Here is a 14,933-nt window from a genome sequence, read left to right as displayed (position 1 = left end):
GAACAAGATGAGTGCTTTCCTTGGCCAAGATCAATGCTGTTTGCAAGGCACCCTGAATCCTGTTTCTAGGCTTGGCTTTCAGCAAAACCATTTGACTCAAAGACACATTCCTTGACCCCCCCAGGAGACAATAACTGTGACAGAAGCCACACCCACTCAGGGTATTCCTGCTGTTAGGTAAAGGTATTTTCCAGAATGTCGTGCATGAGCTCCTGCTCCCTAATCCTTCCACTCCTGGAAGTTAAGCCTCCCCCTTAACCATTTTCATCTCCAGCCGGCCTGCCAGGGGCTGCAAAACACCCCCCACCCTAGATGACCAGGTGGCCTCTATTCCCATAACTACGAGAGCTCACACTGACTCAGCACTCACTGTGTGACAGGCACAATCCTGTGGGCTTTACTTGTAGTTACAATCCTCACCAAAAATCCTGTGAGCATAATCACTCCCAGTTTTATAGATTAAAAAACCCAAGGCAGAGAAGTTAAGTAATGCACCTAATGTGGCCCAAGTCCATAATTTAACCTCATCCCCCACCCTATCTGGGCAGAGGATGCCCTAAGGTTTCTGAGGTCTCCTGAATGACATCCACCTTCCAGAATGACTTTTGCCCCCTCTACTTTCAGGATGTGACAAACAGCATTTTGTTTTCTGTCTCGCTGTTCACCTGTGCACCTGTTCCCGAACACCACACTCACAACCGCACAGCCCTCCATAAAACCTTCATTTTATGGATCTTGGTCTCTGGGGGGAAAGCAGGACCAGCTATTCAGTCTCATAAAAAGTCACTTTTACTGAATTATGAACTATTTGCACAGCCATTCTCTGTCCATAAATGGGGTGCACCAGAGAAAGAACACATAATGAGAAGGAATTAGGCAAAGAAGTATAATGAGAAGGAATTATGAGGAGGGCAAGTCCCTGGAATGGCCACAAAGGGGAGAAGATTCTAAACCCAGAAATAGTCATAAAAGACACCCAGAGTTTGTGGCCTTGGAACAACTGCAGTCCCACCTGTCTTTTTCTATGCCTACTCCCATCTGACTTCCTTCTCAGCCGCCTCTCCTGGCCTTGCCTTCTCAGACCAACACTAGAGGCCTGGGAGCTGGGGCCAGACCAGAGCACCCAGCACTGAGCTGTGGGGATGGAGGAGGAAGAAAAGGGAGACAAGGGTTCCATTCCTAGAGGACCTGGCTCACCTAGGTACACATCACCTGGGCAGGGAATGGATCAGTGAAGGGGTATGCAGGACTCACATCTTAGGGACTTGCTGCACTAAGGAGTTCTACTTCCTTGGTGCTGTCTCAGAACAACAGGGTGGGTGTGGAAGGCATCACAACTTTCTCCCACTTAGAAACCCACTGTCCCTCCCTTCTCCCTCTGTTGGGTTACCTTTCTCTGTCCACTTATTTACTGAGTTGTGTTCCAAATGAAAAGAATTTCCAGTTGAATTCCTTAAAGTCCCAAGCATTCAGTTCTGTTCAAGAATGTCCATTATCTTAGTGATAACCAGGTGCAAATATTTTTAAAAGGCTCTTCAGGAACTTCTGATAAGAGCCTTTGCACCACCTACAATACCTCTGTGAACCACCGAGCCATAAAATTGAAGTAGAAGTCACCTGCTATGTGCTGGGGACCTTTATGTTTGCACTTCCTCTAATACTCACAATGGTCTTTTTTGAAGTAGATATGACTACCCCTCTACTCCAAGATATCAAACAACCTGTCACTTTTCTCAGAACTGGTAAAAGATGGAACCAGGATTCAGACCCACATATTTCTAAATCTAATGCTCATGTTTCACTCCACTCCATTGTAACTACCAGAATTCAAAGACAGGAAACATTTCTGCTTCTAACAACAACAACAACAAAAAATCATGCACGGCTTCAATGAAGAGACAGGATCTGAAATGGGCCTTAGGATGAAGAACAGTTCAGGAGTGGGAAGGCAAGGGTATTATTAAAAGAAGGAAAAGAATGAGAATAAGTTCAGACTTGAGAAAGTGAAATGTGGGTCAGGTCATTCTACGTAGATCAAGAGAATAGATTGGGGCCATGCTATGGGGGCTTTGAGTGGCAGCCTAAGGAATTTGCACTTTATCCTGTAGATGACAGAACTCACGGGAAAGCTTTTAGGAGGTCAGACAAATGACAAAAAAGCATTTTCAGGAAGATCACTCTCACAGGATTAGGCAAGAAAACTAAGGAACCGGTTCTGAACATTGGCAACTCACTGGAAACACCTGGAAGCTTTCTTTTTTCTTCTTTTTTTTAACTTTTCTTTTTGAAATAATTTCAGACTTTCAAAAATGTTTCAAAAACAGTGAAAGTCCCCGTATACTTTTTACTCAACTTCTCCAAGTATTCACTTTTTAGATAACCACAGTACAACCATCAAAATCAATAAATTATCATGGGCATCGCACAACTAATTAATATGCAGGGCGTGTTCAAATTCCATCTATCTTCCAACTGATGTCCTTTTTCTGGACCAGGACCCAATCTAGGATCACACATTGCATTTAGTTGTTTTGTCTCCTTAGTCTCCTCTAACCTGGGACAGTTCCTCAGAAGTTCTTTTGCCTTTATGACCCTAACACTTCTGAAGCATATTGGCCAGTCATTTTGTAGCATGACCCTCAGTTTGGGCTTATCTAATATTTCATCATGGTTAAACTCGGGTTGCACGGTTTGGGCAGGAACAATAGAAGAGATACTGTGCCTTCTCGGTCCATGATATTGGGAGGCCCAGGATGTGGATACCTCTGATCACTGGGATGTTAACTTTGAGCACTAGGCTGAAGTCCCTCCACTGTGAAATGACTGTTTCACTGGGAAGCATTCCCAAACTACCAATGTCTGGGCCACACCATACACCAATCAAATCACACTGTCTTGGGGTAAGGCACAGGCATTGGTAGGTTTTAAATGCCCAAAGGGGCCAGGCACTATGGCTCATGCCTGTAATCCCAGCACTTTGGGAGGCCGAGGCAGGAGGATCACTTAAGCCTAGAAGTTCAAGACTAGCCTGGGCAATAGTGAGACTCTGTCTCTACAAAAAATTTTAAAAACATACCTGTGCATAGTGGCACATGCCTGTAGTCCCAGCTACTCCGGAGGCTGAGCCAGGAGGACTGCTTCAGCCCAGGAGTTTGAGGTTGCTGTGAACTAGGTTGATGCCATGAAACTCTAGCCTGGGCAACAGAAGGAGACCCCGTCTAAAAAAAGTGTGTGTGTGTGTGTGTGTGTGTGTGTGTGTGTGTGTGTGTGTGTGTCTTTGTGTATGTACGTATATGCACTACAGGTCACTCTAACCAACATCCAGGGTTAGAAATCAATAGCTCAGACAGTGAAGATTAGAATTCTGGAAATCAACTAGGAGGCCATTCCTTGGGCCTCTTTTTTTAAGAGAACATCCAATTCCAGGCACAGACAAATATATTTGCACGTTGTCATGGACTCATAACTAGGGAAAGGGAAGGCCAAAATCCCCTGATTGAGAAAGTGATGGGTGAATAGACTGCTGTCCAATAACAAAAGAAGGTACGAGCCTAAATGAATTCTCCAGCCCTCCTGGCTTATTTTCTCTCCAGACATTAGAGAAATTTTTGCTGCAGAGAAAGCACAAACCATGTAATTTTACTATCATAAGCCAGACATGAGTCCTAATTGCCCTGGCCTAGAGGGATGATGAGCTATGTGATATAAGCACATGACCACACATGCAAAGTTGCACATTTCCAAGTACACTCAATGAACAATTCACAGCATCCAGGCCAGAGGTATGTGACCCACTCCTCCTTAAATAATCTTGTTCTCTGCACTTGGTCTTTTGTCCTTAATCTCTTCAGAAGTAAAAGACTAAAGACCCTGGTGTAAATTTCCTGAAATAGGAAAGTATTACACATCTGCTACCAGGCTATTGAAGCAATAAGACACTGTGCTCAGCTTCCTTAGAGTCATTATCCTAGGGTTTCCATAAAGCAATTTCTTCAGTCCCTCCCTTAGAGGGGCCATCTGATAACATACAAAAGGAAACACAGATTTAACCAAAATCCAGAGGCAGGAAGGACCCTGACAACAGCAATCCCTAAGGCGTTCACAAGACCACCAGGGTCTGGACGGCTGGTGCAGGAGGAACTGCTGCTAGGCAACAGCTGAGAAAAAGAGAAGGTAGTTTCAACACTCAGGAAGTACTAACCGAAGAATTAACTGAATTACTCCCTCAATTATCAGACAGCCACTATCTTTCAAGCTGCCCTATGGAGTCTCATTGAGAGGGCTGGCACATGACTAAACAATAACACATGGGTGAGATGATTTATGGAAGGGTGGGATCAACTGGGTCCAGAATGGCTGGGAAAGTTTCCATGAAAGAGGCAGGATTCAGGTCAGGCCCTCACTGGTTAAGCCTCAGGAAAGCAGAGACAAGGAGAAATATGAGCCCAGGGAGCCAGATGTCAGGCACCACCATAGATGCTAGTTTTGAAGAGGCCCTCAGGAAGGAGAGTGGGTTTCCATGTTATTTTATTCATTCCTCCCAGCCAACATACGGGGATATTTCAGAGGAGGAAGCTGATCCTCAGAAAGGTGAAGGAACCTGCCAAGGCTGGTGGTGGGTCTGGGATGAGAAACTGGGACAGTGTAGCCCCAGAGCCCATCCCAGCACCCCCACCCCAGAGAGAGAACTGAAAGCAGCACATTTAGGGGACAGGAAGGAGCAGGGAGAGAGAGCTGTGGCAGAAAGAAAGGATTAAACAATAGGGAAGATACGTAAGCTTGCAAAGGGGGCCATATGTTGTCGAGCCATGAGCACCAGACAGCGACATTGATCTTGTGGTTACAGAAGAGCCACTGAAGGTTTTGAGTAAGGGAGTAACCAACGTGACACCTTGAGCAAGACCAGGGGGATGGTGAAAATGGGTCCTGGGTTCCTAAATTATAGAGATGCCACTCACAACGGCAAAGGGAGGCCACATGATGCAGTGGAGCAAGAACTGGCCAAAGAGGCCATAGCCCTGGGTTTAAATGCAAACTAAGGTCATGGCTGTGTTAGGGAAGTTATATGCTCTCCCTGGGCTTCAGTCTCTCTTCAGCCACAAATCAGGAGCAGGGAGAATTAACCTAAGTCACCCTGAAGTCTTGCAACTCAAAGTGTGGTCCCCAGCCAGCAGCAATGGCATCGTCCAAACACCCACCAGAAATGTAGAACCTCAGGCCCCACCAGAACAATCAGAATCCGTATTTAAGCAAAAGCTTTGGGTGATGCAAAGCACGGTACAGTTTGTGAAGCGCTTCTCTAAAGTGTCTTCCAGTTCTTTTATTTCACACTCACCTCGACTCTGTCACTTCCCAGGAGAAGGAAAAATAAAAAAGTCTACCTGTTCACCTCCTTTGTGCCCTTTCCTAACCCTAACAGGCTCTCCCAGACTTCCCACATCCAGGTGGACCTTTAGGGAACATCAGTGTGGCTGTGCTGCCACCGTGTGGTCATGGTCGGTAAATGCATGTAACTCAGTGTCATGAGCGAAGGAGCCTAGTTAAGGGCTCAGGAAACTGTCCCTCAAATTGACAAACACAGAGTATTCCCCAAGTGCCCAGCCCTGCGTAATTTCAGGACATACAAAAAACAAACAATAAACAGCCTCTGCCCTCAAAGACCCTGCTGTTCCACACGTCCCCCAGCCTGGAGCCTCCCGGGGAGCGACCTCCCTCAGTACTGGCTCCTCAATACACTGTGCTCCTGGCTCTCCAAGCTCCCCACACCACTCTGTCACCTCCTCCGCCACCAGGCGTCCGCCACCTGAAGGCCGCTCCCCCTGCAGGCGGCTCCTGCCTTGTGCACCTGCGTCCTCCCCAAAAGGGCACTTTCCCTCATGACTCTCTCCAGCCTCATCGCCTATCTCTGCACCTACTCACCAAATGCCGCCCGGCTGTGCCTGTCCTGGTCCCTGGGGAATCAGGGCCCAGCCCGGAGCTGACACGGTAGAGGGGCTCCTTGACAGTGGAAGGAAATGGACCAGACACACGGTGACCTGCCCCGCAGTGTGTGAAGACAGGACACAGGCACCGTGGAGGTGTGACCACCCGACCCCTGCTCTCTGGCAGATGTGAGGCCTCGACCCCCCATGACTGGGGACGGAGGACACAGCTCGACAGGTGGACAGGGGTGAGGGAGGAGCCCCTTCAGTTCCCAGGCTCAGCCTACCCCCACCGCCCCTGAGCTGTGAGCAACTTTACCCCCCTCACACACACGGGCTCTCTGGCCACTGCCTGTCCTTCCTCTGCACAGAGGGGCTCGACCAGGCCCTAAAACCCTCCAGGCCAGACCCCAGGTGAGTCATCAGTGGGAGGCTGAGCCCTCCTGGCCACAGAGACAGTCAGGAGCCAGCACGAGTCTCTCCAGGTCTGAGCCCCTGCTCTGCCCCCACCTGCCCCCTCCTGGGTCTCTGAGAGGTGCATCCTTTGGGGTCCCCGTGTAGCTGCCCACCCCCCTGCACCACCCATGGGAAGGCAGGTTCACCACAGGACAGTCAGCAGCACAAAAGACAGAGGCCACACAGGACGGTCAGGGACAACCTGGATGGGCCCTGAGTCATGAATCAGCTACCAGACCCCAGGGAGCCAGACAGTGCCTGAGACCTGTCCCGGGTGACCACAGGGCCCACAGCCCCCAACTGACCCACCAGCACAGGCCTCTCCTCAAAGGACAAATGAGAGCCTCACACTCACACCTCCAGGAAGGACAGTTCCCCCTGGGACACCTGGGTCCTGGAAGCTGTGGCCAAGCTAGACCCAATGAGAGAGGGAGGGTCCCTGTCACTAGTCATCACTCAGCTTGCCCGATGCACAACCTCTGTGCCTGTGTGTATGTCTGAGTCTGTTTTGGTTGTACTTGTGTGTGTGTGTGTCTGTGTGTGTGTGTAGGTTGGGGTGACAGAATCCTTGCTGAAAAAGGCAAAGATCTCAGAAGTTTTCAGGGGCCTGATGTGAATAGAGGGAAAGGGGAAAGAGGGACAAGGAGGTAGGACTGAGAGGGGAGGGGACAGGGAGGCGTCCTTGGCACAGACCCCGCCCCAGACCCATGACCCTGGAAAGTGCTCCTGCCCCAGGATCAGGCTCAGCACAGAGGGAGGAAGGACAGCAGAGCTGACAGGTCAGACCAGTCCTGCTCTGGAGCGTTCCTGGAGCCCAAGCTCTTCTGCACAGAGGACGGAGCAGGCAGCAGAGACCATGGGGCCCCCCTCAGCCCCTCCCCGCAGAGGTCGCGTCCCCTGGCAGGGGCTCCTGCTCACAGGTGAGACAGACGATGACCTGGGGCTGGCCAGAGGAGGGAGGAAAGAGGGGTCTCCTGGGGAGAACGGGGCTCTGAGAGGGACAGAGGGCTTCTGTTGGAGCCTGAAGAGGGGAGGGGACAAAAAAGGGGCAGAGGAGGTCACAACAGGAAAGTAGCATTGAACTGGCATTGGAAAGAGGCAGGACAGTCTCAATTGCTCTGTGTTTTCCAGGTTAATCATCAATGGTCACTGCATTTTGAAAATGGTAATAACTATATCAAAGTGACGCTTCAAATAAACATAACCAGGGGCACTAAACATGGCCCTTACCCACCAGTGTCAGATATTATCTTATGTTCATTGTGAAATAAACACCAGGACGTGGAGGGCCCTGGGAACGCTCATTCACTCACCCACAGGTGTCCGCAGCCTGTCCCAGGCTCTGGGGCACAACAAAGGTCAGACACGTCCCTGCCCTCACGGAGCTCACGTCCCAGTGGGAGGAAGACAGACAAGCAGAGAGATCTCAAATGTGAGGTCAGCTGTGGACAAGAGCCACGGAGGGAACAGGCAGGGAAAGGTCGGGAAGGGAAGACCCAGGGTCCCTAGAGGAGGTGCCCAGGGAAGGTCCCTCCCAAGGACACCCCTGAGTGTGAGCAGGGATCTGAGGGCAGTGGGGGGTGAGCCGTGCAGACACCTGGGAAGAGGATTCCCAGCAGGGGCATGGCCACTCCAGAGGCGCTGGAGTGATGGTGGTCACACTGCTGACCTTGACCCAGAGGACACACTCACACACTCATACAGTCACACACACTCCAAGGCTGAGGGTGAAGAGACCTGCTCCGGACCCAGGGCCCATCTTTCTATCCCAATTCCAAGGTCCTAATATGGATTGATTCTCTCTCCTCCCTCCTAGTCTCACTTGTAACCTTCTGGAACCCCCCCGCCACTGCCCAACTCACTATGGAATCGGTGCCACCCAATGCTGTGGAGGGGAAGGATGTTCTTCTAGTCGTCCACAATCTGCCACAGGATGCTCTTGGCTACAACTGGTACAGAGGGGACAAGGTGGACAGCAGCTATCGAATTGCAGGATATGTAACAGTCACTCAAGTAAACACCACAGGGCCTGCATACAGTGGTCGAGAGACAATTTACCCCAATGGATCCCTGCTGTTCCAGAACGTCACCCTGAATGACACAGGACACTACACCCTACAACTCATAAAGGCAGATCTTCAGAATGAAGAAGTAACTGGACAGTTCCGCGTGTACCGTGAGTGATTCCCTGTGACCTCTGGGTGTTGGGGGGTCAGTTCTACTTCACACACACGGACTTGTGAGGCCTGGACTGTGCCTGCCTCCCCCTCTGCATCATGTCCCATGTTGGGGTTTGGGCACTTAGTGCAGGACACACACAGGGGAGACAGACTTCAGAAGATCAGAATCCTTTCCTGCGTCCAGACGCTGCAGACAGTCCCTGCAGAGGAAGGACCAGTGTGACGGGTGAATCAGCAGGGGATCAGTCTCAGTTCATCCCCCAGGACCTCCCCATGGACATGACCCTGAGAAGGTCCCTGTAGGACTCAGTCAGGGCCTGGCCTGAGGGTCCCCCTGGATCCTCACAGAGAAGCTCAGGCCCAGGGCTCCTGAGTCCAGGTGACCCTGGGGAGGGCTGAGTTTTGGTCTCCTGACCTGGGGCCACAATTTACCAGCTATCCGAGGGCCATGGCTCCAGGAGCTGGTCACCAGCCAGGACTGACCCCACAGCCTCATCTGGGCAATCACAATGCCCAGTAAGTCACCTGAGACTCAGTGTGGATGGCACAGATGGACAGTTTCCTTAGGCCATCAGCTCACTGCCCTGGGGGACTTAAGAGACTTCCGGGGAAGTCCCTGTCCTTATGAGGAGGAACAGAGGACAGAGGAAGCCCCTGGAAGCTGCCTGTCCACCAGGGACCAGGCTGAGAGGTTCTCATGGATCCAATAACAATTGATGCTGTTTATTTGGGCAGCTCCTCTGTACGAAGCTTTAAGTCAGGTAATTGTGAATATTTTAACATTAATTCACAGACAAGATAAGCCAGAGACCATTTACCATGTATCCTATTTTATTGAGGGGGAACTGAGGCACGGGGCAGCAGAGTCATTGAATTACGGTCACTCAGAATATGACTGAAGATCAGAGTCACAGGAGGCCTGTCTGCAGCCACAGCCTCAACCTCCCCTCAACTTCAGGGACCTTATTAGGCATCGGGGGACCCCAACGCCGGGGGTGGGTCCAGCTGCATCTGCAGCTCAGAGGAGGAGATTCTGGTCTAGGGAGTGAGGAGCAAATGGAGAATTAGTCAGTTTAACTCTAGAACTAAATCACCTGCCTCAACAAGCAGAGTCAGTGTCAGGAATGTCCGGCCTCCCCCTCAGACACTTCCCGCACTGGACTCTAAACCAGGTGCTTCCTGGTGTGTCCATGTCACTCCCACAGAGGGTACAGGAAGGGACGTGACTTTCTCTCTCCACACTCACACCCTGCACCAGCACAAGGCCAAGGTGCAACACTCTCCATTCTCTCATGAAGGAGGGAATGAATGAATGAATGATCCATAACTTTTCAGAGACTGGATCCTGCATGCAGAATCCTAGGAGGTTCTGACCACGCCTGATCCCTGTCCCCTTAGGGGCTGAGACCCAGCTCCATCCCTCTGACTCCTGCCTCTAAAGCCACCAGGAAACTGTCTCATGTGACTCTGGGGCTTCCCAGCTGTGGGTGGTTTCGGGGCTCCCTGGTCCTGGTCCTGGTGTCTCTGAAGTCCCTGGAACCCCTCTGCTCACTGCCATGGTGTGTCTGGCTCTTTCTGCTCATTTGTGTCCCTCATCTTCCTCCCATTTCATTCCAGCCGGGACTGTGCCTGCCCTGCACAGCTTCCTCCACCCTCCAGCTTTCCCCTGACATTCCCACTACCAACAGATGCCTGTCCTGGTCCCTTCCTGCTAACAGTTTGGCCAGGCTTACCCCCTGGGCAATAGTAAAGGCACAGAAATCAGTCAGAGCAGCCGACCCTGCCAGGCTCCATCACGTGCCAATGTTCCCATGTCACCAGGAGAATGACATTCTACTGTGTCCCCACCCAGGGTTCTTTCCTTCTGTGAGGCCTACAAGTGGGACAGGCCATGGGACAAGGACGGGTGACCCCTCCATCTGCTCTCTACACTGCCTGACCACGGGTCAGAGGAGGACAGGTCTGCAGCCCCCAAAGCCACAGGCTCATTTCACTGACTGACTCCTGACTCCAGCCTCCTCCTGGCGTGGGGCTCACATCCTCCATGGTTCCTGGGACCTTCCCAGGTGGAGCTGGCCAGACCGCTGCTCTCTGAGGGGTGACAGCCTGCTCCGCAAGCACCTGCATCCCTCATGATGACACCGATATCAGAAGGTGGGGTCCCTCCGATGGTGAGATGCACGAGCCAGGGTGCCTCACGTAGACTCTCCCCAGTTTGCACAAATTTTGTCAAACCCTAGTTGTGTTTCCTGCGGTCAAGAGAAAGGAAGAAAGCGTTCACATGCCTTGTCGGGCTCCTCCCCATTTTGCATAACTCTCGACAGGAATGATGGTCGTGAAACTCTTTGTAAATTTATTACCATCACAAATATCGCTTCTCCTAACCTGGTATCATTTTTCTGTGTTTATTACTGAGACACCTCAGACTTCCCTCTGACCAGCTCTGTCCTCCTAACTGCACTTGCGCGTCTCTCTCGACCCAGGGAGTCACCGATTCAAAACCAACTGCAGCAGCTTCCTTTGAGCGTAATGTGACCTGCTGGACTGCAGAGCTTGGTCCAAGACCTCATCCTGCTCTCTAGAGAAATATTCCTCCCGGCAATTGCTCTTAGATCCCGAGTATTAATAACACTTTTCAGACATGCAAGAAACGTAACTTCTCATATTCCTGTCCCATCTGCCCAACACACAAGGTCCATGAGGCCAGATTCCAGCATGTTTGTGCTCCCCTCTTTGCACCAGTCAGCTCTGCATTTGAAACCATCCACGTGTGCTTCCGGAATGATCCATACACAGTCCTCACCTGCCCTCTGCATGGGGAGAAGGGACATTAAGGACCAAGGGCAGGGAACATGGTTCTGCTCCAAATCCACCAGCTCCTACCTGTCCCCTCACTCTTTTCTAGATCATTCCTTGGACTCCGTTCTACCTTTTAGGAGTCACTGGCTCATGTTAGTCACCATCAAGCAACTGGGAAAAACTGCCCCAACCTGTGGCCCCACAGCCTGACTGCTGAGCTGATCTCCAGGCTGGCTCCTGCTCTCCCTGCGTTATTAGTGCTCAAACACCCAGGCCCAGGCCAGGCTGCCCAGTAACCTCAGCGTCTAAGGACAACGGGAAGTTCCATCGGTACCCATCTCTGCGATATCTGAGGACAGCCTCAGGGAAACACACCTAGGGGGGCAAAGTAGGACTATGAAGCTCGGAGGGACCTAACGCCCACACATTCCAGGTGGGGACCACAGGGTCAGTCAGGCACTCAGGGAAGGACCAGGAGAGGTGCCAGGGTGGGGGTGCAGGGGCACTCTGTCTCCAGGTGCTGTGTCCGTCCACCACCCAATGCTGCTGCTCAGTTGAGAAAGTCTGTGCATCTCCCACACACAGAGCAGGTGGCCTCACGTCCTCTCAGCCCTCAGATCATCATGCATGTGTCTTGTGACACACACTCCTGCCTTGGTCTTTTAATCACTCAGGTTGGCTGACAGGTGAGAGATGCCAACCCTGACTGAAAGATGACTTTAGAGGAATCAAAGGTACCACACAGGGCAAACTTCTCTCTGTTACCTGCACAGCGGAGTTACCCAAACCCTCCATCACGAGCAACAACTCCAGCCCCGTGGAGGACGAGGACTCCATAGCCTTAACCTGTGAACCTGAGACTCAGGACACGACCTACCTGTGGTGGATAAACGGCCAGAGGATCCAAGACAGTGACAGGGTAGTGATGTCCCTGAACAACAGGACCATTATTTTACTCAATATCACAAGGAATGACACAGGACCCTATGAGTGTGAAAACTGGAACCCAGGGAGTGGCAACCGCAGTGACCCGGTCACCCTGGATGTGCTCTGTGAGTATCTTCTGTTCTTCCACGGCCCAGGCTGCAGCCCAAATCCACACAGCCAGAGACCAGGCCATTCAGTCCCTCTCAGGTCCAAGTACACAGACCCTCAGTCCTGGACACCCAGGCTGGCCAAGACTTCCTGCCCCAGGCAAACCCAGGCCGGCCCAGCCTTGAGCAAGAATAGGAGGGAGGGGCTGCTCCTGTCTTGAGATGCTCCTGGTCAACGGCCTGTGATGAGAGAAACAGGTCAAACTCTCAATGTCACAGACACCAGTTATGGTGAGGAGTTTTGGGGGTTTTTTTACAGGGTTTCACTCTGCTGCCCAGGCTGAAGTTCACTGATGTGATCATATAGCTCACTGTAACCTTGAACTCTTGGGCTGAAGCAATCGATCCTCCTGCCTCATCCTCCTGAATAGCTAGGACTACAGGCATACACAACCAAGCCCAGTTAGGTTTTTTAATTTTTTGGAGAGATGGGGTCAGGCTATGTTGCCCAGGCTGGTCTCAAACACCTAGCCTTAGGCAATCCTCCTATCTCGGACTCTCAATCCACTGGATTTAGGTATGAGCCACCAGACCTGGCCAAATTGAAACTTTTTAAACACTGTTGTGACAGGATTCAGAGGGACACAGTGACCCTTCTACAGACCAGGAGCTTCCCCTTTCCTCTGATGACATCACATGTGGTTTTGTTCTCTTTGTCCAGATGGCCCCGACGTCCCCACCATTTCCCCCCCAGACTCCTATTACCGTCTAGGTACAAACCTCAACCTCTCCTGCCACGCGGCCTCTAACCCGCCTGCACAGTATTCCTGGCTTTTCAATGGGAGTCTCCAGCAATCCACACAAGAGCTCTTCATCCCCAACCTCACTGTGGATAATAGCGGATCCTATACCTGTATCGCCCACAACTCTGCCACTGGCCGCAACAGGACCACAGTCAAGACTATCACTGTCTTTGGTAAGTGAATGCCTGGAGGATTGGCATTAAGTTTTGGCTTCGACTATGTCTGCTGTTCAGAGAAGAGCCATAAGAAGTTTTCTTTACAGCCTGTGTCCTGGGCACAAACGTGTCCCAGGTTCCCCCTGAGCCCTCCCACTCCATCTCTGCAGACTTTCTCCTCCCCTGGCTTCTCTGATTTCACACACTTGACCTTGGGTCCAGCCTGGAATGTGGGGAGGGGGTTCCCTCAGCCCCAGAGAGACCCATCTAGTGGGAGGGGCTTCACAGAGGTCAGAAGAAGAAAGGTAAATGGCTTCTCTGTGTCATAAACTTGTCCCTTTCTGTCAGCTTTTTGTTTTCTTTTACCTACTCCATGAGCTGCAAGCAACATGGGAGGTTTCGAAATAGGCTCCCATTATTTTTCCCCAAATGAGAGGAGGAAACCCCCTCGCAGGAGGGATGAGCATCTCAGAGCTCTGTTTCCTGCTCTGCTCCCGGCTCGCCTGGTGACCGGCTCTGCTCTGACTCCATCTGGGGTGGGACAGGCCATGTGGAGAAGGTGCCCGGGTGGCCTGGCCTGAATCCGGCCACACTGTGCTGCCAATCAATGCCAGAGCCTTCCCCTGGTGAAGCTGCAGGGAAATGGGAAGAGAGAGAGCCTGGGGGCAGACTCCTGAGCTCTGTCCTGGCTCCAAAGTCACCAACTTTGTGAGGCTGTGGACACAGCACATGCCACACACCACAGAGAACAGTGAGTGACACCCACGTGGAGAAACAGGGAGATCCACCCGTGGAATCTCTGCATGGGGGGGAAGGGCCAATGCCAAAAAATCTGTGTTTATAGAGAGGGCAAGAGTTCCAGCATATAGTGTGCGTACACACACACACACACACACACACACACACACTCTAAAACATACAGTATACACCCCTCTATATACATCTATCTATGTTATGCATATAGTGTGTAACATACATTTTACCATATTAATCCTTTTTCAGTGGACAGTCCAGTGGCATTAAGTACATTCACATTGTTCTGCTATCATCACCATCATCCACTCATAGACCTCTTTTTTTCCTTCCAAACTGAATCTCTGTGCCCACTGAACACCTGGGCAGAACTGCCCCACCTCCAGGCCCTGCAGCCTGAGAACTCAGCTGGCCCCTAGACTTGCTCCTGGTCTCCCTGTGTTATTTCCACTCAACACCCAGGCCCCGCCATCACCCATCTCTAGGGCGTCCGTGAGAGGTGAGGCCTCAGAGAAAACACACCTCGGCTGGGCAATGTAGGACTGTGCAGCTGGAAGCGGTCAGCACCCACATGTCCCGAGGCCCCTCAGGCAGTCAGCAGGTCAGGGAAAGACCAGGAGAGGTGCCAGGGAATCTCTGACTCCTGGTCCTGTGCCTGTCCACGACCCAAGGCTGTGGCTTAATTCAGGCATGAGAACGTCTGTGCGTCTCCCAGACAGAGCAGGCGGCTTCACATTCTCTGAGCCCTGAGATCATTGTGCATCTGTCTTGTGACACGCACGCCTGCTTTAAAAGTCTAGTAAGGATTAATGCTGGCTGAGAAGTAAGAGAT

At 51.5% G+C, this 14,933-nt stretch overlaps 1 protein-coding gene across 2 annotated transcripts in view; it reads left to right on the top strand.

Annotated features, from left to right (window-relative positions):
- Positions 1-14,933, top strand: part of LOC123624063 (carcinoembryonic antigen-related cell adhesion molecule 6-like) — an 83,851-nt gene that overhangs the window by 51,019 nt on the left and 17,899 nt on the right. The window contains exons 1-4 of one of the 2 annotated variants that reach the window (XM_045531614.1): positions 7,154-7,297; positions 8,194-8,553; positions 12,130-12,408; positions 13,112-13,374. In XM_045531614.1, the coding sequence (XP_045387570.1) occupies positions 7,234-7,297; positions 8,194-8,553; positions 12,130-12,408; positions 13,112-13,374 (966 nt within the window). In that variant the 5' untranslated portion in view covers positions 7,154-7,233. Of the gene's footprint in view, positions 1-7,153; positions 7,298-8,193; positions 8,554-12,129; positions 12,409-13,111; positions 13,375-14,933 lie in introns of those variants that run through there. The other variant, XM_045531613.1, reaches the window with a different exon arrangement.

Source organism: Lemur catta, chromosome 19 (assembly GCF_020740605.2).
Source record: "Lemur catta isolate mLemCat1 chromosome 19, mLemCat1.pri, whole genome shotgun sequence".
Lineage (NCBI taxonomy): Eukaryota > Metazoa > Chordata > Mammalia > Primates > Lemuridae > Lemur > Lemur catta.
Note: the sequence above shows the minus strand (reverse complement) of the source record. Positions and strands in the feature narration are given on the sequence as shown.